The sequence below is a fragment of the Myotis myotis genome, unplaced genomic scaffold, assembly GCF_014108235.1.
Source record: "Myotis myotis isolate mMyoMyo1 unplaced genomic scaffold, mMyoMyo1.p scaffold_m19_p_1, whole genome shotgun sequence".
Classification (NCBI taxonomy): Eukaryota; Metazoa; Chordata; class Mammalia; order Chiroptera; family Vespertilionidae; genus Myotis; species Myotis myotis.
This window is the reverse complement of record NW_023416313.1, coordinates 199691341-199714137: the sequence shown is the minus strand read 5'-3', so window position 1 is coordinate 199714137 and position 22797 is coordinate 199691341. Positions and strand designations below refer to the sequence as shown.

The following is a 22797-nucleotide window of genomic DNA, read 5'->3' as shown; positions in this document are numbered from 1 at the left end:
ATAAAGCAGATTAAAAGGCCATTAGTGCTATAGAAACACAAATAGAACAGGGTGAGGCGCATTGGGGTGGGGATGGAGCAGATGACAATTTATAAAAAGGCAGTCACGGGGGGCCTAATGGAAGACTTTGGATCCAGACCTAAAGGAGCAGAGGGATCTAGGGGAAGGGCATTCTAGACACAGGGACAAGACACAAGGTCGCTTATTACTTACCTTAGAGAAACCACACTGTTAAGTCAGCTCTAGCTTAGGATTAGAAATGAAACCAAACAGAGTAAGGATTGCTGGCTGTTTGGGCTAAACCTATATACTGTATATACATTTTTTTAAAATATTTTTTTTTTTTTTATTTCAGAGAGGAAGGGAAAGGAAGAGTGAGATAGAAACATCAATGATCAGAATCATTGATTGGCTGCCTCCTGCACACCCCCTACTGGGGATTGAACCCAGGACCCTTCAGTCCTCAGGCCGATGCTCTATCCACTGAGCCAAACCAGCTAGGGCCTATATTTACATTTTGACCTCAAGGCAGCAGGACAAAAGGGCAGTTGCTTGTAATGCTGGCTCGCTAAGATTTCAAAGGCACAGGAGGTATGTAGGCACTTTCCCCAAAAGCTTCTGTAAGAGGTGGCAGCAATCATAGTGCATGTCCTTTTCGCCTATTCATGAGGAGAGGTTTCACAAAACATGTACCTCTAGGCACAATCTTTGTAACTTACGGTAGCACACATGATATATAAAGAAAACCAGCACAAAGTGGACCAGTAATAAATAATGGAATCTAATGACTAAACATACAAACTGCATATTTAAGAGAGACATTGCTGTAAAAAATGCTTATCTGTATATGAGTTAAAAAATGAGCTTCAGTACTAAAGTCCACAGAGAAAGAAAATATCAAGTTTACAGATTGCACTTCTAAATAAACCTGTTCCCAGGTCAATTGTCCACAGCCCCCATGTCCTCAGAGAGCATAGCTTTACCCTTTGAAATGAATCCCTGTGATTGGAACCTGTTGCCTGCTTCTCCTTTCTGGGAGTAGATAACTACCTTCATAAATAATATTTGCTAACAACAATAGCAAAGCCAAAAAAAAAAAAAAAAAAAAAAGGAAACTGCCAATGAATTGGTATGTTTGGGGGGAGATGGTGTATGGAATCCTTAGTGTCCCCTCCCCATTTCCTTCCCTCCTTCTCTAAAGGACGTGCACTCAGTGGGTACATCTTTCCTCTGCCCTTCAAAGCTCTTCATTACCTTTTCTGCTGTTCAAATGTGGGTCAAGTCTGGTCATCAAACAGAAAAAACAAACTGGATAATTAATGAGCTACTCACATAAGGTATGCACTAATAAAATTTTAATATCAGAAAACAGCAAAAAAATTTTTTAACCATTCACAATTAAAGTGGAAAGAGACAAAATTATAAGGCAGCCATACATGGAATGATTTCATGTTTACAAAGGACCCAGAAAATGGGACATTTAAAATCACTGTTCAGGCCACTGCACCAGGGCAACTGCAGTGTATCTCATGAGTCTCCCAACTTGCTAGAAGATGCTATCAGAAAAAAGATCAAAGCCGAGCTCCTTACGTTAGGCTGAGCGTATCTGAGCATACCCCTAATGGCTGTTTTGGCCTTTCCTACAAGTCACAAATTTCCCTCGGGTCTCCGGAGGTGAGTCTAGATGTCTCAGGTACAAAGGGGCCACGTCAGTGGTTTTATTTCATGGCATCTCCAACGGTGCTCTCTGGGTGATGCGAACCATTCTGTATTGAGCAGAAATTCCCCTGCAGGACACCCACAGAGGGTTCAGCAGTTTTGGATGAATCTGGTCATTATTCTCGGTCTATCAAGGGATCCTGGGGCCCCATATGCAAGAACATTCTTTGGGGTCTTGTGCTGTTGACATACAGTTCCCATGCTTAGTACTAGCTACCATGTGTCTAAGGAGCTTAATACACTCAATGCTGGTGTGTCCTCCTAGTTCTAATCTTTGAAAAGGAGAAAAACCAGGCAGTGACACTTCGTAGTAGGCCGGTAAAAAAACGCAATTACATTTTCTCCTTTTTACAAAGAACTGACCACTCAAAATGGCCACCTCTCTCTTTTTTCTAAAGATGATTCAAAATATAGGAACAAGGCTGACTCAGATGATTTGAACAGGGGAAAAAAAAGGTGAGTTGGGGGGGGGTGGGAAGAGAGAACACAGCCTCTGTAGATGGTACCGTTTCTAACACTACACTCCAGTGAAGAACCTTTGCCTAAAGAAAAGAAATCGGCACTAGTGTGCACAGGAAGCCACCAGACCTGGAACATTGCTGCTCTGGAGAACGAGGGCCTGAGAAGCAATTCACTGGAGAACAAGTGACGGGAATGGATCAGTAGTATTTTTTCAACTTAATTTGCCACTTATGTGGAATCTGAAGAAAGTCTATTCCTACCAAGGAAAGGGAGTCAAATTGCAACTAAGATTAACTTTGGTTATGGGGAAGGAAAGGACTATACTTTTCATCATCAATTGCATCTTTGGTAGCCAATATTTCCATCTGTGATCATGGCAGCCACTTAAGTATCGCAAATGTTTTCAAATGTGTGAGAGCATTAAGGCATCCACATCTAAAGAGGCAGTTTAAACAAGACAGAAATGGAACTGAAATGTGTCAGTAAGTGATCATCGATGTGGCCTCTCCTGGGACACTGCCCACCATGGGCAAGTTCCTCCCCCAGGGAAGGGAGGCCTCTGCCGCGCTGCTCGGTTCCGTGCTGCCTGAAGATGCATTTGAGCCCTATAAGGTTAGTATGGCTATTTCTGTCTGCTGACCAGGAGAGAAATGAGTAGTTCCTGAGGCAGCAGCTTTAAAATCTGGGAAAGCCCACAGCTTCAGAGAGCTGATAGGCCTTGAAAGGTTTGCCTGTTACTGTGAGGTCCAGAGAGGAAGGCAAATTTGGAAGTTACATGGTTCAATCCTTGCCAGAGTTCAAGGCCTTAACCAGCAATATATTCTAGCCAAACTTTTAAGTGTGATGGCAAGGCACTGCTGAAAGGAGCTTTGGCCAGCAGAACACATTTCTCATCACTGCACACAACAATATGATACAAAGTGCTACCATCCAAACCAGACACTAAAATACCCTACTCATTTAACAAAGTAAATATCCAGGGAGAATCAAGGCAACCATGTCATTCTGAAGGACCAGGTGAAACTCCATGACTCTCATAATTCAGTGTTATTGGGAAAGTCACTGAGACTTTCCTTACTATACCTTCCATTGGTTTTAAGATTGTATGCAATGGCTGCCAGCCACTATACAAAACTTAATCCTATTTATACTACTTTGGTCTACAGCCAGCAGAGGGCTCACAAGTTCTACAGCTGCTGAACCAGTGACAAATCTAGGAAGGAAAAAAATCATAGGCATGCTGGCATATGCGTCATAAAAGAATTTTTTACAAACTCCTAAATCCATTGCCCTTAAGAAAATATTATGGTTCCCTCTTTATGCAATGTGTTTTGAAATGGTATAGAAAATCAAAATAAATAATATATTATTATTATACACTTGTTTGATAACATAAGGTTTACAGGGATATTGGCAAAGACGAAAAAATCATCCTAGTTTTTTTAAAACATTTTTACTATCTCAATTGTTTAAGTTACCAGAATATTAATGATTGTGTCATCTCATCTGAGAGAAAGTGCTATTTTAAGGGTTTAGCAAAACTGCATTTGACACAAAGGAACTTCATTGAAGGGAATAAGAATAAGGAATAGAGACAGTATTATCTTCATCATCACAGCTCGAGAAGTGGTTGTCCTGATGAGAACTGAACTCACACAACTACTGACATTGCCACCAGCAGTAAGCAGCAAATTGTAGGGAGGAGGGACTGGAGAGGAAAGTTAGAGGAGAAAAATATGGAAAAGATGAAGAGACAAAAGACATTATTTCAATAAGCTTTAAATGAACAGGCCAACATTTCCCATTTGTGATACATCTTGACTTTCTTCACTGCTGCAGGTGCTGAGGTGACGCTGACTGAGCACCCCCCAAGAGAAACCCAGTATTTTGTCAGAGGGACTGCTGGTCTGCTAAGATAAATACTTAAAAACAAAAAAGGACAGCTTAGGTTTTGATAATCTTACTTTTAAAAAGACTGTTACAAAGATGTCAGTAACTATCCAAATTCACTTAAAATTTAACACCACTTAATTTCCAAAGATACTTTGGGATCTGACTGTTCTTGAAGGAAAGCCTGGGCCTGAACCTACTAGAACTTGGCTCCTCATAAGAATGTGTCGGAGGCAGGTGTTCTGCAAAGGAGAACTTGAAAAGAAATGCTACTAAGTACTAGTCACCCCTTTAGAAGCCAGTCCACTGCTGTTGCTCTATGGCAGGCTCTCTTCAAAGAGGCACGTGCAGAAGGAGGTTAAAGCCCTCCAGACATCCCCTTTGCAGGGGATAGCTCTTGAGTATAAAGTCAACTTTCAATGTGTCCTGCCATCATTATTTTGACTCGAGCCCCAAATTAACTACAGTTACCTTTAGCATCTCAGCCAGCAGGCATTATGACCTTCTATCAAGGCATGTGGCACAGATGCTAAAGCACCAGTTTTACACGGTGAGACCCATCTTAAAAATCAATGCATAAAGTGGCAGAGCCTCTAAATGAAGAGATTTCGCTTAATTACAGAACACTGTACTGTCATAATTACTATTTCATTGTATGAAGTTCTCCACTTTTCCTTAAAACTGCATTCCATCTTCCCTGAGAATAGGGTTAAGAGAAACATCAAAACTCAAAATGCCCAGGGCCTTTTAAAAGACAACACAATGGAATGTCTATATCCACTTGCAATGTGTTGTTTCTATTCTAAAAGCTTTCCATTACTCCAGGTTTTAATCTCACCTCCCTCCAGACTCTAGGAATACAGGTGGAGATGGGCAAGGTGAGACAAGAGACTGAGAAAGTGAGCAGCTGTTCTGTCGGCTGTTCTCACTGGATGGCAAACGGCCATGGACTGAGGTTGGAACCTGAACATTTAATGCTGGTGTCCTACTGACAGGATGAGTGGGATGATGCAACCCAGAACCAGGGCTGCCACCTCCAGGCGGCTGAGGCCTCTCCCTCCAGTGGCATCGGATTTGTGACTGTGCCCCATTCCACCCACCTCAGGGAGGACATGTACTGTGGCAACATAAAGAAATGTCCCGGCAGAGAAAAGCATGGCCACTCCAGTGGCATTGACCTCTGAAAGGGCTTCTTTACTGCTCTGTGAATTCAGAAAGAGAGAGAAGAAAAATTAAGTCAAGTCTAGTTCAGGGTCAGGAAGAAGTCCCAATGAAAAATCACTCAATATTCATGACTAGTGCTATCTGGGGACATCTTGAGATGAGAGCAATTTTACGTTATTTATGGGAAGCTTCCAAATAAAGTTTTAAGGCTATTGGTAATGTACAAACTCCAAGCCTGGTTGAACATGGTTAGCCTGTATTATTCATAAGATGGAATCAACAGCATTATTAATGCAGATATTAAATTTCATACACTCTATTTCATTTACTAATATTTAACAAATACTGCCTATGTACCAGGCAGTAGGCCAGCTGCTTGAGATACAGTGGCAATCAAATGCATACCTGCCCTCACAGAGCCTAGAAACATCTCATAAGCTAATTTTAGCTTTTCTATTTAAAAAGTGGACCTATGGACTGAGACAATTAAAATTTTAAGAAAAGCCCTAACCAATTTGGCTCAGTGGATAGAGCGTCGGCCTGCAGACTGAAAGGTCCCAGGTTTGATTCCGGTCAAGGGCATGTACCTTAGTTGCGGGCACATCCCCAGTGGGAGGTGTGCAGGAGGCAGCTGATCGGTGTTTCTCTCTTATCGATATTTCTAACTTTCTATCCCTCTCCCTTCCTCTCTGTAAAAAATCAATAAAATATATTTTTTAAAAAAAGTAAATAAAATTTTAAGAAAAGATCATGCCATAAATATAACTCCATGCTTCCAGAATTATCCTACATTCCTATCAAAAGTTCTAAAAACTTACACTCACCAATGAAGTGATAAATAGTGTACTATAGTATTTTAAAAGGAACTCTATATTGTTCATGGACTAAAAAAAGGCTCTTCAGGTGAACTGGAAGGGGCTTTATAGCACCTCATTTGATGGCACTCCATCCAGACCAATAAATTCTTGATTAACAGGAGCTTAACCACTCTTTAACCATCTCATTTCTCATGTTCCTTTTAATACAAGTTTTATTATATCAAGTATGAATTGAATGATACTCAGAAGACTCAATGACCTTCAGAAAGTGTAGGCGGGAAAACAGTTCCCATGAACCAGCCTTGAGTCAGTTTGGTTCTAAAATTTTCTCCTATTGCCTGACAGTTGACATTTCAGTAAAATGGGGAGGGTTGCCACTAAGAACTACAGCCCTAATAGGCAGGATTATAAGGCATGGGAAGGTCCATCTTTTTATTTTATTTTTTTTTAAATATATTTTATTGATTTTTTACAGAGAGGAAGGGAGAGAGATAGAGAGTCAGAAACATCGATGAGAGAGAAACATCGATCAGCTGCCTCCAGCACATCTCCTACTGGGGATGTGCCCGCAACCCAGGTACATGCCCTTGACCAGAATCGAACCTGGGACCTTTCAGTCCGCAGGCCGACACTCTATCCACTGAGCCAAACCGGTTTTGGCGGGAAGGTCCATCTTGAACAATAGGGTCTGAGCTGACAAATGACTCATGCCACTTCAGGTGATAAAGAACTGGATATTTATTTACTAGGGGCCCAGTGCACAAGTTTATGCACAGGTGGGGTCTGGCCAGCCTGCTCCGATCAGGGCTGGGGGAGAAGGGGGAGGGGGGAGGGACACAGGAGGTTGGCTGGCCGGCCCCACCCCCAATTGGGGAGTGGGGGGCAGATTAGGGGCAGGGCCAGCCAGGGGGAGGGGCCCCAGGCTGTTGGGCTGGCCCCACCCCACCCCCTTGTTAAACTTGGGTTGAACTCCCAGTCAAGGGGACAATTTGCATATTACCCTTTTATTATATAGGAGGATTATGTATAATTGGTATATAATATTGTATTAGTTTCAGGTGTACAATACAATGATTCAACATTTATATACCTTACAAATGTAATTGTCTCACCAAGTCTAGTAATCATCTGTCACCATGCAAACTGATCACATTATTATTGACTTCATATTCTCCGTCACCTTTTTCAACCATCCCCCCCACTCCCCTCTCCTCTGGCATCCATCAGCTTGAGCTGTTTCTATGAGTCTGTTTTTGTCTTATTTGTTCATTTGGTCTCTTAGATCCCAAGGAACTGGATATTTGATATTCAGTGGTATGAGAGCTGGGAGTAGAAGAACCTGAGTCTTAGCTGAATGTAGACAACTCTGCTCATCCCCTACTCTTCTCAAAGATGCTGCATGCTTGTCACTCACACTTCATGTGCCTACTTAAACATTAAGTATGCATTGTGATTTATTATGTATCTGTCAAATAAAATTAGCATGTCTGGTTAAGTTTAAGTTATATTATTTTATAGGTCATATAGGTCATATATTTGTGCAAATATTTTTGGAACTTATGGGAAAAATGTTTTCAAATTAAATGAATTAAGGACATGCTTTAAATTTATTAAGAGATTTGGAATTAAGACATTTACCTTGCACAGGTTTTTACTCCTAATTTTATCTTGCTTTCTTTCCCTTTTTCTTTTATTGATTTTGTAGAGAGAGGTAGGGAGAGAGAGAGGGAAACATCGATGTGAGAGAGAAAAATCGATCAGTTGCTTCCCATATGCCCCCGGAATGGGATATATGCAAACTGGGATATGTGCCCTGATCGGGAATCAAACTCGCAACCTTTGGTGTACAGGACAACACTCCAACCAACTGCGCCACACTGGCCAGGGCCTAATTGTATCTTTAGTTTGAGGGACTAATGTAATTAAAAATTCAATGTAAGAGACCGTAAGTTGTAGTACATAACAAAAGAATAGGAATGAGTTAGACTTACCTTACTTAGTCCTAGGAATGTCACCATGGACATAACTGGTGCTGCCAGTGCGAAGACCAGTAAGTGCTTTCTGATTCGATTCCGCTCTAGGCCAGCATGCATTAAGAACGAAACCAGCCCAAAAGCAGCTGGTGCCTGGAAAAGAAAATTTGCCCCTTATCACTCCCGAAGTATGGACTGCTTCCACATGAAGAAGTACGTGTCATTTGACTCAATTTTCATACAAAAAAAAATAAATAAATAAGACTGACTAACTTTTAGGAATTAATGTTCTAACCTAAGAAAATATCATATTTGTGTGTGTGCATGTGTGCGTGTGTGCGTGTATGCATGTTTTTGGATAGCAGAAAAAGAGCAATAGTCAAGAAGAAAGTAGAAGAAAGAATATTTATAAACCAAAATTACTATAAAATACAGAAATCTAGAGAGAATTTAACAGTTTGTGTAAAACCACAATAAATAAAACCCTTTTGCCCAGCTGGTGTGGCTCAGTGGGTTGAGTGTCTTCCCATGCACCAAAAGGCCCCAGTTCAATTCCCAGTCAGTGCACATGCCTGGATTGCAAGCTTGATCCCCAGCAGGGGGTGTGCATGAGGCAACCAATAGATGTTTCTCTCTCATCGATGTTTCTATCTCTCCCTCTCTCATCCTTTACTCTCTATCTAAAAATCAATTAAGAATATTTTTAAAATACAAATAAATAAATACAAATAAAACCCCTTTAAGTGAAAATTTAAGAAAATAATAGCAAAAAAACAGCTAGGACAGACTTATTCAATTCTCTAGAATGAACTGCAATCATGAAAATAACTAAAAAAAGTTCCCATTCCAGAAAAACATTATGACCAAAGAGAAATTTTAATTATGAATATATTCAATAGTAAATCTTACACCAAAATTTTGCTCACCTTATGTAGCATTATTGCCACAAACACAATTAACTGGACACTAGTCTGTGAAGTAGAAGCTGCTGCTCCCAATGCAACACCATCAGCTAAATTTGAAAAAAGCCAAACATAAAGCACTATATAACAACAACTATAAATATCAACAACAACTATACAGTGTAGTGGTTGACTGTGTGGGCTGCAGAGTCAAGTAGAGCTGGATTTAACTCTAAAGTTTATTTAACTTTTCTAAACCTTAGCCTTCTCATCACTAAAATGGGTTCAATAAAGTATATATTCTTAGGGTTTTCATGAGGGTTATATGAGATAACATATGTAAAGAGCTTAGCACCGCCCTAACCGGTTTGGCTCAGTGGATAGAGCATCGGCCTGTGGACTGAAGGGTCCCGGGTTCGATTCCAGCCAAGGGCATGTACCTTGCTTGCAGGCACATCACCAGTAGGGGCTATGCAGGAGGCAGCTGATCAATGTTTCTCTCTCATTGATATTTCTAACTCTCTATCCCTCTTCCTTCCTCTCTGTAAAAATCAATAAAATATATTTTTTTAAAAAATTAAAAAAAAATAAAGAGCTTAGCACCTGGCCCACAATATTTGATATGTCAGCTATTACTGTTGATGTTATTGGAAAAAGTATGATACTCAAAAAATCCACTGATAAGCCCTGGCCAGGTAGTTCAGTTGATTAGAGTGTCATCCTGACACACCAAGGTTGCAGGTTCAATCCCCAGTCAAGGCACATACAAGAATTAATCAATAAATGCACAATATGAGTGGAACAAATCAATGTTTCTTTATCTCTCAAATCAATTTAAAAAAATGCAATGGTAATCAAATTGTAATAACATAATATCAAAGAATTTCAAAGGAAGCATCTCTGCATCTTGCAGATCCAAAAACAAAATAAAGACACAAGACTCTGCATAGTTGGTATATACATAATGAGTAAATGTTGGTTGAACGAATAGATATTTTGTTTAAAAAGCATGTGATACTAGAAAGGTCCAGATAATAGTGTGCTACCTTCCAGTCTCTGTTTGTCACTGACAGAATCCTACCATGGGATCGGTTTTGGGTTATGATTCTAAGGCAGCCAGCCGTGGGCAAACTATGGCCCGCGGGCCGGATTCGGCCCGTTTGAAATGAATAAAACTAAAAAAAAAAAAAAAAAAGACCGTACCCTTTTATGTAATGATGTTTACTTTGAATTTATATTAGTTCACACAAACACTCCATCCATGCTTTTGTTCCGGCCCTCCGGTCCAGTTTAAGAACCCATTGTGGCCCTCGAGTCAAAAAGTTTGCCCACCCCTGTTAAGGCATGCCCAGTCAGCAATGTTGAGACTTCTGCACTCTACAGCCCACTACTGATAAAGTGACACTTTGGGTATATACTGGGCAGCAGCGCTGTTCAGTATAAAAGTGCTGGGGCTCTTTCAAGATGACATTCTTGAGCAAAGATCAGCAAACTTTTCGTAAAGGGCGAGATAGGAAATATTTTAGGCTTTGTGGGCCATTTGGTCTCTTGCAACTACTTAACTCCACCATTACTGTACAAAAGCAGCCACAGATAGATAATATGGCTTTGTTCCAATAAAACTTATGTATGGACACTGAAATTTGAATTTTATGTAATTTTCATGTGCCATGAAATAGTATTTTTCTTAACTATTAAAAAATTAGAAAAAAACACTTTTAAGTTATAGACCTGACATGAGTATACCAGGGCTTGTGCTTGTGGTGGTGGGGGCTTCATTAGGTAACCCCTTTCCCTGAAGGCCAGCCCAAGAGTGGTTCATGTGGATGATCCCTGTGATATAAACACTAAGTCTCCCCTTATGCAACAGAAAAGAAAAGGGTTCCCTACCTGCAGCATGGACGACCAGACCCAGCGTGGTGGTGATTTTGGAATTGCTAGGCCTTGCTGCTTCTGGGTCTGAGGTAAAAATAAGCAAGGCAGCCATTAAGCAATGTGAAACAAAAACCATTAGATGCCCCCTAACCCGGAGGTAGATGAATCCTTTGAAAGCTCTTAAAGTAGATTATTTTTCTCACTACTGTCTTTTGTCTAATGCTTCAAACACTTAGAAGTTTCGTCTGTCATGAAGAGGTGGATAAGAGGGAAGTCTTCATTTGACCCTCCTAGCAGTTGATGATGACTGCTAAATGCAGTAAAAACAGGAACTCATCTAGTTTCAACACCAGAATTTGCCTGCTTTAGGTCATTCTCCTGTGTCTTTAGATAGTTGTTTTTTAAATTTTGTCCAGAGTTTAGTTATCTGTAGGGAGGTTGGTCTGATAGGAACTTACTTGCCTACACCAAGAGCAGAACACCAATGCCATTAATTTTGATCATCTAGTCAAGGAATTGTCTAATTTCCTCATTTAGTTACTTCTTTCCCCCTTGTAACTAAAAAGCAAATCAAAATTTACCCTCCGTGCCCTAGCCAGTTTGGCTCAGTAGATAGGGCAGGAGCCTGCAAACTGGAGGGTCAAGGGTACATGCCTGGGTTGTGGGCTCGATCTCCAGAAGGGGGCATGCAGGAGGCAACTGACTGATGATTCACTCTCATCATTGATGTTTCTATCTCTCTCTCCCTCTCCCTTTCTCTCTGAAATCAATAAAAATATATGTAAGAAATAAATTTACACCCCTAGATTTAACATTCATTGATGATACTTGCCTGAGATAATTTTTACTATGAAGGCTGCAAAAATGATAATTTTCCAACTCCAGCATTCTTTCTACATTTACCAGTTGGCACTCAGCATTCCACTGTAAGTATCTTCCTTTCTCCTTTTATTTCCTTTCTCCTACCTCCCCCATCCCCTACCTGACCTACTTACCTACCTCCTCCACCCCTCAGATGGGCTCATTGATCCCCATTTTTTCAATGCTTTACATTTCATTACTATTCTTAATTATTTTGGTGCTCTGATTGTCTTATATTTGGCCAGTGGGAGCCCCTTCAAGCTGGTTCATAATACATCCTGTGACATGTTTCCAACTTCTTTCTTCCTGCTTTTTTTGACCCTTAGATGTCCCAAGCTCATTTTGTAGCTACCTTGCCCCTGTCCTGGAATTAACCATTTCTCTGAAAAGCCTTAATATGCTCATTGCTATTGGGGTATCTCTCTTTCTAGGCCCTCCTGCAGACAGAGCTAGGAGACACATACATACATGTACATAAACATCTACACTAATAAAAGAGAAACATGCAAATTGGTGTCACTCCACTACACCCACCAGCCAATCAGAGTGACTATGCAAATTAACCCAACAAAGATGGTGGTTAATTTGCATACATAGGCATGGAATGAAGACTGAAGAGGCTTGGCTTCTCTGCTGCGACCGGACCAAAGGCCTAGGTCCCGGGTGCCAGAGGAAAACCGGTGCCAGCAGCCAGGGGAAGGAAAGCTTATTGCGTGAATCTTCGTGCAATGGGCTTCTAGTGATATATATATATATATATATATATTCCCCAAAAATGTATACACACTTTAAAGCTGATAACTCAATTTTCACTCCGTTTCAGGTTTAACTGATTTGAAATAATGGGTGAAGCCAGATTTAGCTTTGAACAAAGAAAATTTATCCTAATGTGCCACTAGGATAAATGAAAGATAAAGTTTACGGTATAAAACCAACAATAGTTGACGAATTGAGGGCACGCAAATACCAAATGAAATGATTCTTGATGTTTGCAATTTCATTGCTTCGAGTTATCAGCAGTTCCTGGACCAGTGCCTGAAAACAGGCATTGACTAAAATATTTCTCATTTCTGTAGATTCTTTTAAATTTTAAAAATGAACTGTATGTTAACAAACACTGACATTATAATCATTCAAAGTGTGTATACCTTTTGGGGGGACACTGTGTGTGTGTGTGTGTGTATGATTTCATTTTATTTTTCTAATATGGAGAATATTAACATGTTTCCAAAAGTCAAAAAGGCATGCCCAGGAAGTGTCACACCTTCCTGAAACCATTCTGTCCTATCATGCCCTCCCATCCTACTCGATTCCTTACAGGGAACCAACTATGTTTTCTAGCTGATCCTATGTTTCCTTTTTTTAAAAAAATAAACACATATATTCTTGTTTTCCCTTCTTTCTTACACAAAATATAGTATATGATAGAAGGGAATTTACATTTTTGCTTTTTTATTCACTTAATAATATCTCCTAGAAATCTCTCCCTATCAGTTCAGAGATCTGATTGCTCATTCTTTTTCATAGTTACACAGAACTCCATTATATGTACACACCACACTTCATTCAACCAATCTCCATTATTAGACATTTATGTGGTTTTACAATAATAAATAGTCCTGCATTGAATAACCTTGTACATAAATATTTTCATATTGGAGCCATATTATTGGAATAAATTACTAAAGTGGGATTTTTGAGTAACTACATATGTAGTTTTGTTAAATATTGCCATATTCCCCCTCACAAGGACTGTGCCATTTTGCATTCTCACAGCAATAGATGAGAACCTCTGTTTCACCATAGCTTTGCCAATAAAGTGTATTGTCAAGCTTTTAAGTTCTTGCCTGACAGGTGAAAAATGGTATCTCAGCAGAGTTTTGATTTGCATTGTTCTTATTTTAAGTGAAAGTGAAGAATATCTCTTCATATGCTTAAGGACCATTTTTATGAACTATCTGTTTGCCCGATTTTCTACAATTCTTTTTAGGCCAAGGATTCTTAACCTGGGGTCCACAGAGGAGAACACAGGTAGAACGCAGGGGTGACTGTGACCTTACCTTGAAAAAAAATGCATTTTTATTTTTACTAACCTTTAATTAAAAATCAGCATTTCCTTTAATTATGAATGTAGACAATAAACCACAAATAATATTTGCACTATTTCTATTTTGCCAGAACCAGAATTTCAAATTACTTTACAGTTGTAGATATCTTGATATTATTGCTCTCACTCATCACTACTTTAAATTAAGCATGATTCGTCTTCCTGTCTGTAGATGCTCATGTGACAGAGCTGGGCAACTATCAGGCATCTCTGCACCTAACAGTCATTCAGCCGCCAAATGGTAAAAGTCATGGGATCGCTGCCCACTAGGGACCAAAATATCTATGCTGCTTTCCAGCAGTTCCTATCTGCAAAATTCTCTGTCAATGTATTTGAAAAGAGATTATCTGTAAACCCCTATGTCTATTACAACTCTTTCAAGTTTATTTCTATTATGATGCTTTCAAGGTTGTATCACCGATCAAAGATGTTGTTGACTTCACCAAAGATGAATTCGGTGACCTTAAGACAAAAAAGTGACTATGACTGGAGTTACATTTTAGAAGTCTTAGAGAATTCTAGTTGTTCTTGAAAGATGCTTATCTTTCCTTGATAAGCAAGCCACCAATGTGCCTACATATATTTCTAAGAAAATCTTTGTGAATCAGGGCTTTTTAAACTAGTGACCATAAAAACAAACACCCAAATAACTGGATGTTCAACTTAACACTCATATTGCCTTGGTAAAGCTCATCTGACAATTTAATGTTTTTAGTCAAGCTAAGCAACAGTAGTAGCTGTCATACAGATATCCTAAAAAATAAAACTTAACCCTGCTTCTGATTTAAATGAATTATCTCATTATTTAATGCATTGATAAGGAAGACCTATATTACTAAATCACAAAATTGTTTTAATGTTTTGGTAACCATAATTCAATATAATTGGTTTTCTCTGTAACCCTACACCAGTGATGGCGAATCTTTTGAGCTCGGCATGTCAGCATTTTGAAAAACCCTAACTTAACTCTGGTGCCGTGTCACATATAGAAATTTTTTGATATTTGCAACCATAATGAAACAAAGAATTATATTTTTGACATTTATTTTATATATTTAAATGCCATTTAACAAAGAAAAATCAACCAAAAAAACGAGTTCGCGTGTCACCTCTGACACACGTGTCATAGGTTCGCCATCACTGCCCTACGCACTATGCTTTACATAATAAAACCCAAATATGCAAATTGACCGAACGGCAGAAAAACCAGTCGCTATGATGCACACTGACCACCAGGGGGCAGACAATCAACGCAGGAGTTGCCCCCTGGTGGTCAGTGTGCTCTCATGGGGGGAGCGCCGCCCAACCAGAAGCAGGGCTGGCGAGCGCAGCAGCGGTGGCAGGAGCGAAGGAGCCCCGGAATGTGAGATGGATGTCTGACTGCCTAAGCCAGCAGGCGGACATCCCCCGAGGGGTCCTGGACTGCGAGAGGGCGGGCTGGGGACACCCCCGCCCCCCGCCTCAGTGCACAAATGTCACATACCAAGCCTCTAGTGCTTTACATAATTAAAAACATTATTCCCAAAAAAGGTTCACAGGCTTTTTAGAGCTCCATGGCACAAAAAGATTTAAGAACTTCTGCCCCAGTATGCACATATGCATAACCCATGCACACAGACAATAGGGTGATGAAGGCCTGGGATAAGGGGGTGAGGGTAGGGAGAGTGTCAGCAGGCTGGAGCTAGAAGGGATCAATGGGGGGGGGGGGGGCATATGTAATACTTTCAACAATAAAGATTTTAAAAAATAATTAAAAAAAGAAAATTGATGAACCACTGTTACATGTAACTATATGGATGAATATTACCAACATATGTTGAGTGAAATATGCCAAATAAAAAAATACAGTATTTAAAAAAAAAAAAAGACTCTGCCCCAGACTTTTAACTAAACTTGAATGTTTTAAGATAACCAGGGCAATACTCAATAAATACTCTCTTGTGTCACATGTCGCCACTCACTAGCTCCCCCAACTGAATAAAATGCTCACACAACTCACTAAGTTCTCCAAAGGAATAAAATGTTCACAGGAACTTGAAGACAAGTTTTAGCACTAAATCAGGCCAGTGACATTAAGTTATTCAAGCATTTGTGCTTTTCTAAACTGCAAATTTAATGCACTGCCCAGAAAGCCTTGGAATCACTTACCATCAGTAGCATACACGTGGGAGCTGCCAATCTGGTCCACCAGCAACATGAAAACAAAGCCCAATACCAGGGAAACACCAATATAGGCATGCAGCTGTGTGTGGTGGTCATGGCTGTGCTCATGTTCATGGGCAACTGGTATTACTGCTGCTTTGTCTGATGCAATCACATCCTGTGTTTCACTCCCTTGGTGGTGTTTTCCTAGAGCACAATGAACCATAAAGAGAAAAAATGTTTTCCTCTTAAAATGTTTTCACATAGAAGCTTTCATTCTTCTGTATTTCAAGCTCTACTTACTTTACTGCAAAATCATCCATTTCCTATATTGTAATCCAGCCAAATTCCTTCAACTTAAAGTTCATGATGAAAAAATTCCCAAATGTCTTCTGCTTTTGGCATGCAGACTTTTTACCTGCCCTTTATCTCAAAACCTAGGAAGTGGAAGCAAATCACCAACCAAGAAAGCAACCATAATCCCAAGGGATATTATCTCCAAACCTTACTTTTAAGCTGAGAAATTCATGCCAATCTCATAAATCACAGTAAGTTTTATTCTGATAAAAACAGGCAAATGAAGAGCAGTAACAAAAAATAATTACAAATTTATCTAGTTTTATATCTTGGTCATTATAAAAGTTGCAAACGAAGAGCAAATTGAAAATAAAATTTAGCTTTAAAAAATGTCAGAGGGCGCCGAAACCGGTTTGGCTCAGTGGATAGAGCGTCGGCTTGCGGACTGAAGGGTCCCAGGTTCGATTCCGGTCAAGGGCATGTACCTGGGTTGCGGGCACATCCCCAGTAGGGGATGTGCAGGAGGCAGCTGATCGATGTTTCTCTCTCATCAATGTTTCTAACTCTCTATCTCTCTCCCTTCCTCTCTGTAAAAAATCAATAAAATATATTTAAAAAAAAAAAATGTCAGAGGGCAATCACTAACTAGAAACCAAAAGGGGAAGAGCAGTTTAAAAGAGGCACATCCTGCCCTGAACAGTGTGGCTCAATTGGTTGAGCGTCATCCCATGCACCAAAAGGTAACCTGTTGAATTCCTGCAGGACACATGTATGGGTTGGGGCTCCATCCCCAGTAGGGAGTGTGCAGAAGGCAGCATCTCTCACATGGATATTTCTCTCTCACATGGATATTTTTTCACTCCCTTTCTCTTTAAATTCAATAAAAACATATTTAAAAAAATTAGAGGGCCGAAACCGGTTTGGCTCAGTGGATAGAGCGTCGGCCTGCGGACTGAAGGGTCCCAGGTTCGATTCCGGTCAAGGGCATGTATCTGGGTTGCGGGCACATCCCCAGTAGGAGATGTGCAGGAGGCAGCTGATCGATGTCTCTCTCTCATCGATGTTTCTACCTCTCTATCTCTCTCCCTTCCTCTCTGCAAAAAATCAATAAAATATATTTTAAAAAAAAAAAATAGAGGTACATCCTGCAGTCTAAATTTAGTTCTAGAATTATCATGAGATTCGGAATTACAGTAAATAACACATGGCTAAGTAATACTATTAATTTATATTCACATATATGACACGCGAAACAGAAATGTGTCAAGGCAAGAATCCTTATCTTTGTTGTGTTTCATGAATAGAGGCTATACTAGACATTTATCATTTATAATCAGATTAAGCATTTTTACCTTTAGTAAAAGAAACTGAACTAGCAGCCTGTTGTAATATTTTAATTCTTTAAAAGTCATTTTCGGAGAACCAAGATGGCGGCATAGGTTAACGCCGGAGTTTGCTGACTTGAAAAACTACTTCAAAAGTGAAACTAAAAAACGGAACGGACATCACCCAGAACCACAGGAACGCTGGCTGAGTGGAAGTCCTACAACTAGGAGGAAAGAGAAACGCATACAGACACTCAGAGGAGGCGCAGTGCTGAAGTCAAATTCTGAGGTGCGGAGTGCGCGGAGCGGGCTGGCGGCGGAGGGCACGGTTGGCGTTTTCAATCAGGAGGGAGTCGCAGACTCTGAGCTCCAGATACAGGCGAGTCTTTAGGGACCCAGACTCAAATGGGAGAAGCGGGACTGTCTGGCTTCGGTCAGAGCGAGTGCAGCTTTCTCTCCGAGGTTTGCAGCGGGTGCTGGGACTCAGAGAGGCAGAGCCCCTGGGGACAGGACTGAGAGCCGCCATAACTGCTCTCTCCGGCCCACCCTGTTGATCCTGTGCGACCCGCCCCGCCCAAGCCCTGCACACAGGCATTTGCCGGATAGCCTCAGGCAAAGGCTAGATTAGCACCTCCCTAGAGGACAGAAGTTCTCTCACTGCAGACACAGCTGATCCTCACAGCCACTTGGCCTGGAGGTCAAACCCTCCCTGGTATTAGCTACAACAATCAAGGTTTAACTATAAGACTGCACACAAAGACCACTAGGGGGTGCACCAAGGGAGCATAACAAAATGCGGAGACAAAGAAACAGGACAAAATTGTCAATGGAAGATATAGAGTTCAGAACCACACTTTTAAGGTCTCTCAAGAACTGTTTAGAAGCCACCGATAAACTTAATGAGATCTACAAGAAAACTAATGAGACCCTCGATGTTATATTGGGGAACCAACTAGAAATTAAGCATACACGGACTGAAATAACGAATATTATACAGACTCCCGACAGCAGACCAGAGGAGCGCAAGAATCAAGTCAAAGATTCGAAATGCGAGGAAGCAAAAAACACCCAACCGGAAAAGCAAAATGAAAAAAGAATCCAAAAATGCGAGGATAGTGTAAGGAGCCTCTGGGACAGCTTCAAGCATACCAACATCAGAATTATAGGGGTGCCAGAAGATGAGAGAGAGCAAGATATTGAAAACCTATTTGAAGAAATAATGACAGAAAACTTCCCCCACCTGGTGAAAGAAATGGACTTACAGGTCCAAGAAGCGCGGAGAACCCCAAACAAAAGGAATCCAAAGAGGACCACACCAAGACACATCATAATTAAAATGCCAAGAGCAAAAGATAAAGAGAGAATCTTAAAAACAGCAAGAGAAAGAAACTCAGTTACCTACAAGGGAATACCCATACGACTGTCAGCGGATTTCTCAACAGAAACTTTGCAGGCCAGAAGGGAGTGGCAAGAAATATTCAAAGTGATGAATACCAAGAACCTACAACCAAGATTACTTTATCCAGCAAAGCTATCATTCAGAACTGAAGGTCAGATAAAGAGCTTCACAGATAAGGAAAAGCTAAAGGAGTTCATCACCACCAAACCAGGATTATATGAAATGCTGAAAGGTATCCTTTAAGAAGAGGAAGAGGAAGAAAAAGGTAAAGATACAAATTATGAACAACAAATATGCATCTATCAACAAGTGAATTGAAGAATCAAGTGAATAAATAATCTGATGAACAGAATGAACTGGTGATTATAATAGAATCCGGGACATAGAAAGGGAATGGACTGACTATTCTTGGGGGGGAAAGGGGTGTGGGAGATGCAGGAAGAGACTGGACAAAAATCGTGCACCTATGGATGAGGACAGTGGGTGGGGAGTGAGGGCGGAGAGTGGGGCAGGAACTGGGAGGAGGGGAGTTGTGGGGGGGAAAAAAGAGGAACAAATGTAATAATCTGAACAATAAAGATTTAATTTAAAAAAAATAAATAAATAAAAAATAAAAACCAAAAAAAAAAAAAAAGTCATTTTCGAGGGGCACAAAGCACGTCATCAGAAGATAATAAAAACCTATACATTTTTCTAATTACTGAAAGATTTTCTTATTTGTTTTTATAGCTTTTTTTAAAAGCTTCTTTTGATGTGGTAAATATACATAACCAAATTTACCATTTTAACTTTTCTTTTGTTGTTAATCCTCACCAAAGAATATTTTTCCATTGATCTTTTAGAGAGAAGAGAGAGGGAAAGACAGAGAGAAACATCGATGTGAGAGAAACACATCGATTGATTGCCTCCGCAAGCGCCCCAACCAGGGCCCTGGCCGGGGAGAAGCCTGCAACGAAGGTCCGTGCCCTTGATGGGAATTGAATCTGGGACCCTTTGGTCCGTAGGCGGACGCTCTATCCACTGAGCCAAACCAGCTAGGACTTGCCATTTTAGCATTTTTAAGTGTATAGTTCCCTAGCATTATGTACATTCAGATTGTTTTGCAACCGTGAGCACCGTCTATCTCCAATATGGTATGTATTAAGTGTTAAGTGCTCACTAAATGTTCAGGAATGTAGTTATATATTACATGGAATTCATTTGGGAGAATCTTTTCTTTTTTTTGTAATATATTTTTATTGATTTCCGAGAGGAAGAGAGAGGGAGAGATAGAAACATCAATGATGAGAGATAATCATCGATGGGCTGCCTCTTGCACCCGCTCCCCTCACCCCCACTAGGGATCGAGCCAGCAACCCGGGCATGTGCCCTTGACTAGAATCGAACCTGGGACCCTTTAGTCTACAGGCCAACACTCTATCCGCACTGAGCCAAGCCAGCTAAGGCTTGGGAGAATCATTTTTAAACATTTTATGTTAAATATTTCACCTGAATATCTGGTCACATACAATACTTAGCAATAAAATAATGCTGGGGGAAAGGAAGAGGAGTGGGCAGGGAAAAAGCAGACACTAGGCATTTTAGCAGACAAAATAAAAGGTAGAGGAGATAGACCTTATTAGCCCATGATCATCCATGTTTTATTTTATTTTATTTTATTTTTTTTACTAGATGTTTCCTGCATGGTTTGTTTCCTCAGTCATCGTCCACAGGACTCTGAGAAGTTGTAGGAATACGCAGGCGCAGACTCTAGGCCCGGCTTTCTCTCCAATGTTGTGGAAAGGGACTGTACATCAAGGGGCAGAGCCCTATGCTCCCCTACGCCACCTGGACAAAGCCCAGGGAGAGTGACCTCCCGGGGTATCCACGTTGGGATCATCCATGTTTTAGAATCCTGAGAGTAGAGCAGTGAAAATCGCCTGGTGTACCACAAAATTTTTAAAACATGCAATACCTGACCTCTTTCCCCTTAGATTGTCAAATTAAAAATGACAACAGCCAACATAACAATAGTCGTCTGGTGTGAATGAATCAAAATTATAACTTTTTTTTTTTTTGTCAGATTGGCAAAAAAAGTAATATATTTTTTGGTGTGCCTCAGAATTTTAGTAATTAATTTATGTGCCATGAGTTGAAAAAGGTTGAAAATCACTGGAGTATCCCTGGCAGGATGGTTCAGTTGGAGCATCGTCGTGTTACCAAAAGGTTGCAGGTTTGATTCCCTGTTAGGGCATATTCCTAGGTTGCAGGTTCAACCCTTGGTCGGGGTGTATACCAGAGTCAACCAACTGATATCTCTCTCTCTCTCTCTCTCTCTCTCTCTCTCTCTCTCTCTCTCCTCTCTCTCTTCTAGTCCCTTCCTCTCTCTCGCAAATCAATAAAAACACATCCTCAGGTGAAGATTGAATACTGGTAAAAAAGAAAATTGCTAGAGTAGAATATAACAAGACTCTTAAAGAGCTCCATTCTTATTAATGAACTAGAGGCCCAGTGCATGAATTCGTGCACGGGTATGGTCCGGCCGGCCCAGCCCCAATTGGGGCAGATCAGGGTCAGGCCTGTCGGGAGGAGACATGGCGGGAGGTTGGCCGGCTCACCCCGATCAGATTGGGGCCTGATCAGGGCCGGGCCAGCTGTGGGGAGGGGGCCAAGGGCGATGGGCCAGCTGGCCCCACCCCCAAGTGGGGTGGGGTGGTTGATTGGGGGTCAGCGGCTGGGGGAGGAGCCGTGGGAGGTTGGCCGGCCAGCCCCACCCCCGATTGGTGTGTGGGGGGCCTGATCAAGGGCAGAGCTAGCTGGGGGAGGGCTGCGGGCCGATTGGGGTGGTGGGGGCCCACTGCAGGCGGGGCTAGGTGGGAGGAGGGGCTGCAGGAGGTTGGCTGTGCTGCCCCGGCCCCTATTGGGGTGTGGGATGATCATGGGTGGGGCTGGCCGGGGGAAGGGCGCGGGGGTGGGGGAGGGTTGGCCGGCCACCCCACCCTCGATTGGGGTGGGAAAGGCCGATTGGGGTGGGGCCGGATGGGGGGAGGAACCGAGGGAGGTTGGCAACCGGCCCCACTCGCCAATTGGGCAGGTTTGCTGGCCACAGTGGGCGTCATAGCGACCGGTCGTTCTGGTCGTTATGGCGTTATGGTTGCTGGCTTTATATATATATATATCCTATCTAATAAAAGAGAAACATGGTAATTAGCCGTACCTCCGCTACCCTTCCCATTGGCTAATCAGGGCGATATGCAAATTAACTGCCAGCCAAGATGGCAGCCGGCAGCCAGGCAGGTTGAAGCAAACATGAGGCTTGCTTGCTTCAGTGACGGAGGAATCCAATGATCCCCGCCTGCCGCTGCCGGTCTCTGAGCTTGCAGTTTGAAACATTGTTACAAATATAGAAGCTAAACAAAAGCCCAGAAACCTGCTTTCAGCCAGCCGGGATCTCAGAGCTGGAGTTGAAAGTCTTTCGATTATAGAACCCAAACAAACTAGATACCTGCTTTCAGCAGCCGAGGCCTAAGAGCTGGAGCCAAGCCTCAAAGCTAAAGCTGGCCCAGAATAAAAAAGAAAAAAAGAACAAAAGGAGTGGTTGGGAGCTTCAGTCACCTGCCAGCCTGAAAAAAGCCCTCGGCCCCTCACCCAGACTGGCCAGGCACCCCAGTGGGGACCCCCACCCTGAAGGGGGTGCGGGCAGCCTAAAAACAGCCATCAGCCCCTTACCCAGGCTGGCCAGACACCCAAGCGGGACCCCCACCCTGATCCGGGACACTCTTCAGGGCAAACCAACCGGCCCCCACCCGTGCACCAGGCCTCTATCCTATATAGTAAAAGGGTAATATGCCTCCCAGCACCAGGATCAGCGGAGCCGCAAGGCC

General features: G+C 41.7%; 1 protein-coding gene and 1 non-coding gene across 6 annotated transcripts in view; both read right to left on the bottom strand.

Annotated features, from left to right (window-relative positions):
* Positions 1-1333: 1333 nt before the first annotated feature.
* SLC39A9 (solute carrier family 39 member 9) overlaps positions 1334-22797 on the bottom strand; it is a 46072-nt gene continuing 24608 nt past the window's right edge. The window contains exons 1-6 of one of the 5 annotated variants that reach the window (XM_036311116.1): positions 16217-16360; positions 15920-16120; positions 10819-10887; positions 8953-9038; positions 8045-8179; positions 1334-5273 (exon numbers count right to left, since the gene is read on the bottom strand). In XM_036311116.1, coding sequence (XP_036167009.1) covers positions 5043-5273; positions 8045-8179; positions 8953-9038; positions 10819-10887; positions 15920-15968 — 570 coding nt within the window. In that variant the 5' untranslated portion in view covers positions 15969-16120; positions 16217-16360 and the 3' untranslated portion in view covers positions 1334-5042. Of the gene's footprint in view, positions 5274-7701; positions 7741-8044; positions 8180-8952; positions 9039-10818; positions 10888-15919; positions 16121-16216; positions 16361-22797 lie in introns of those variants that run through there. The other 4 variants (XM_036311112.1, XM_036311115.1, XM_036311113.1 and 1 more) reach the window with 4 other exon arrangements.
* LOC118661584 lies at positions 20604-20807 on the bottom strand. The gene has a single exon (XR_004969375.1). It is a non-coding gene; the product is annotated as a small nucleolar RNA SNORA73 family (small nucleolar RNA).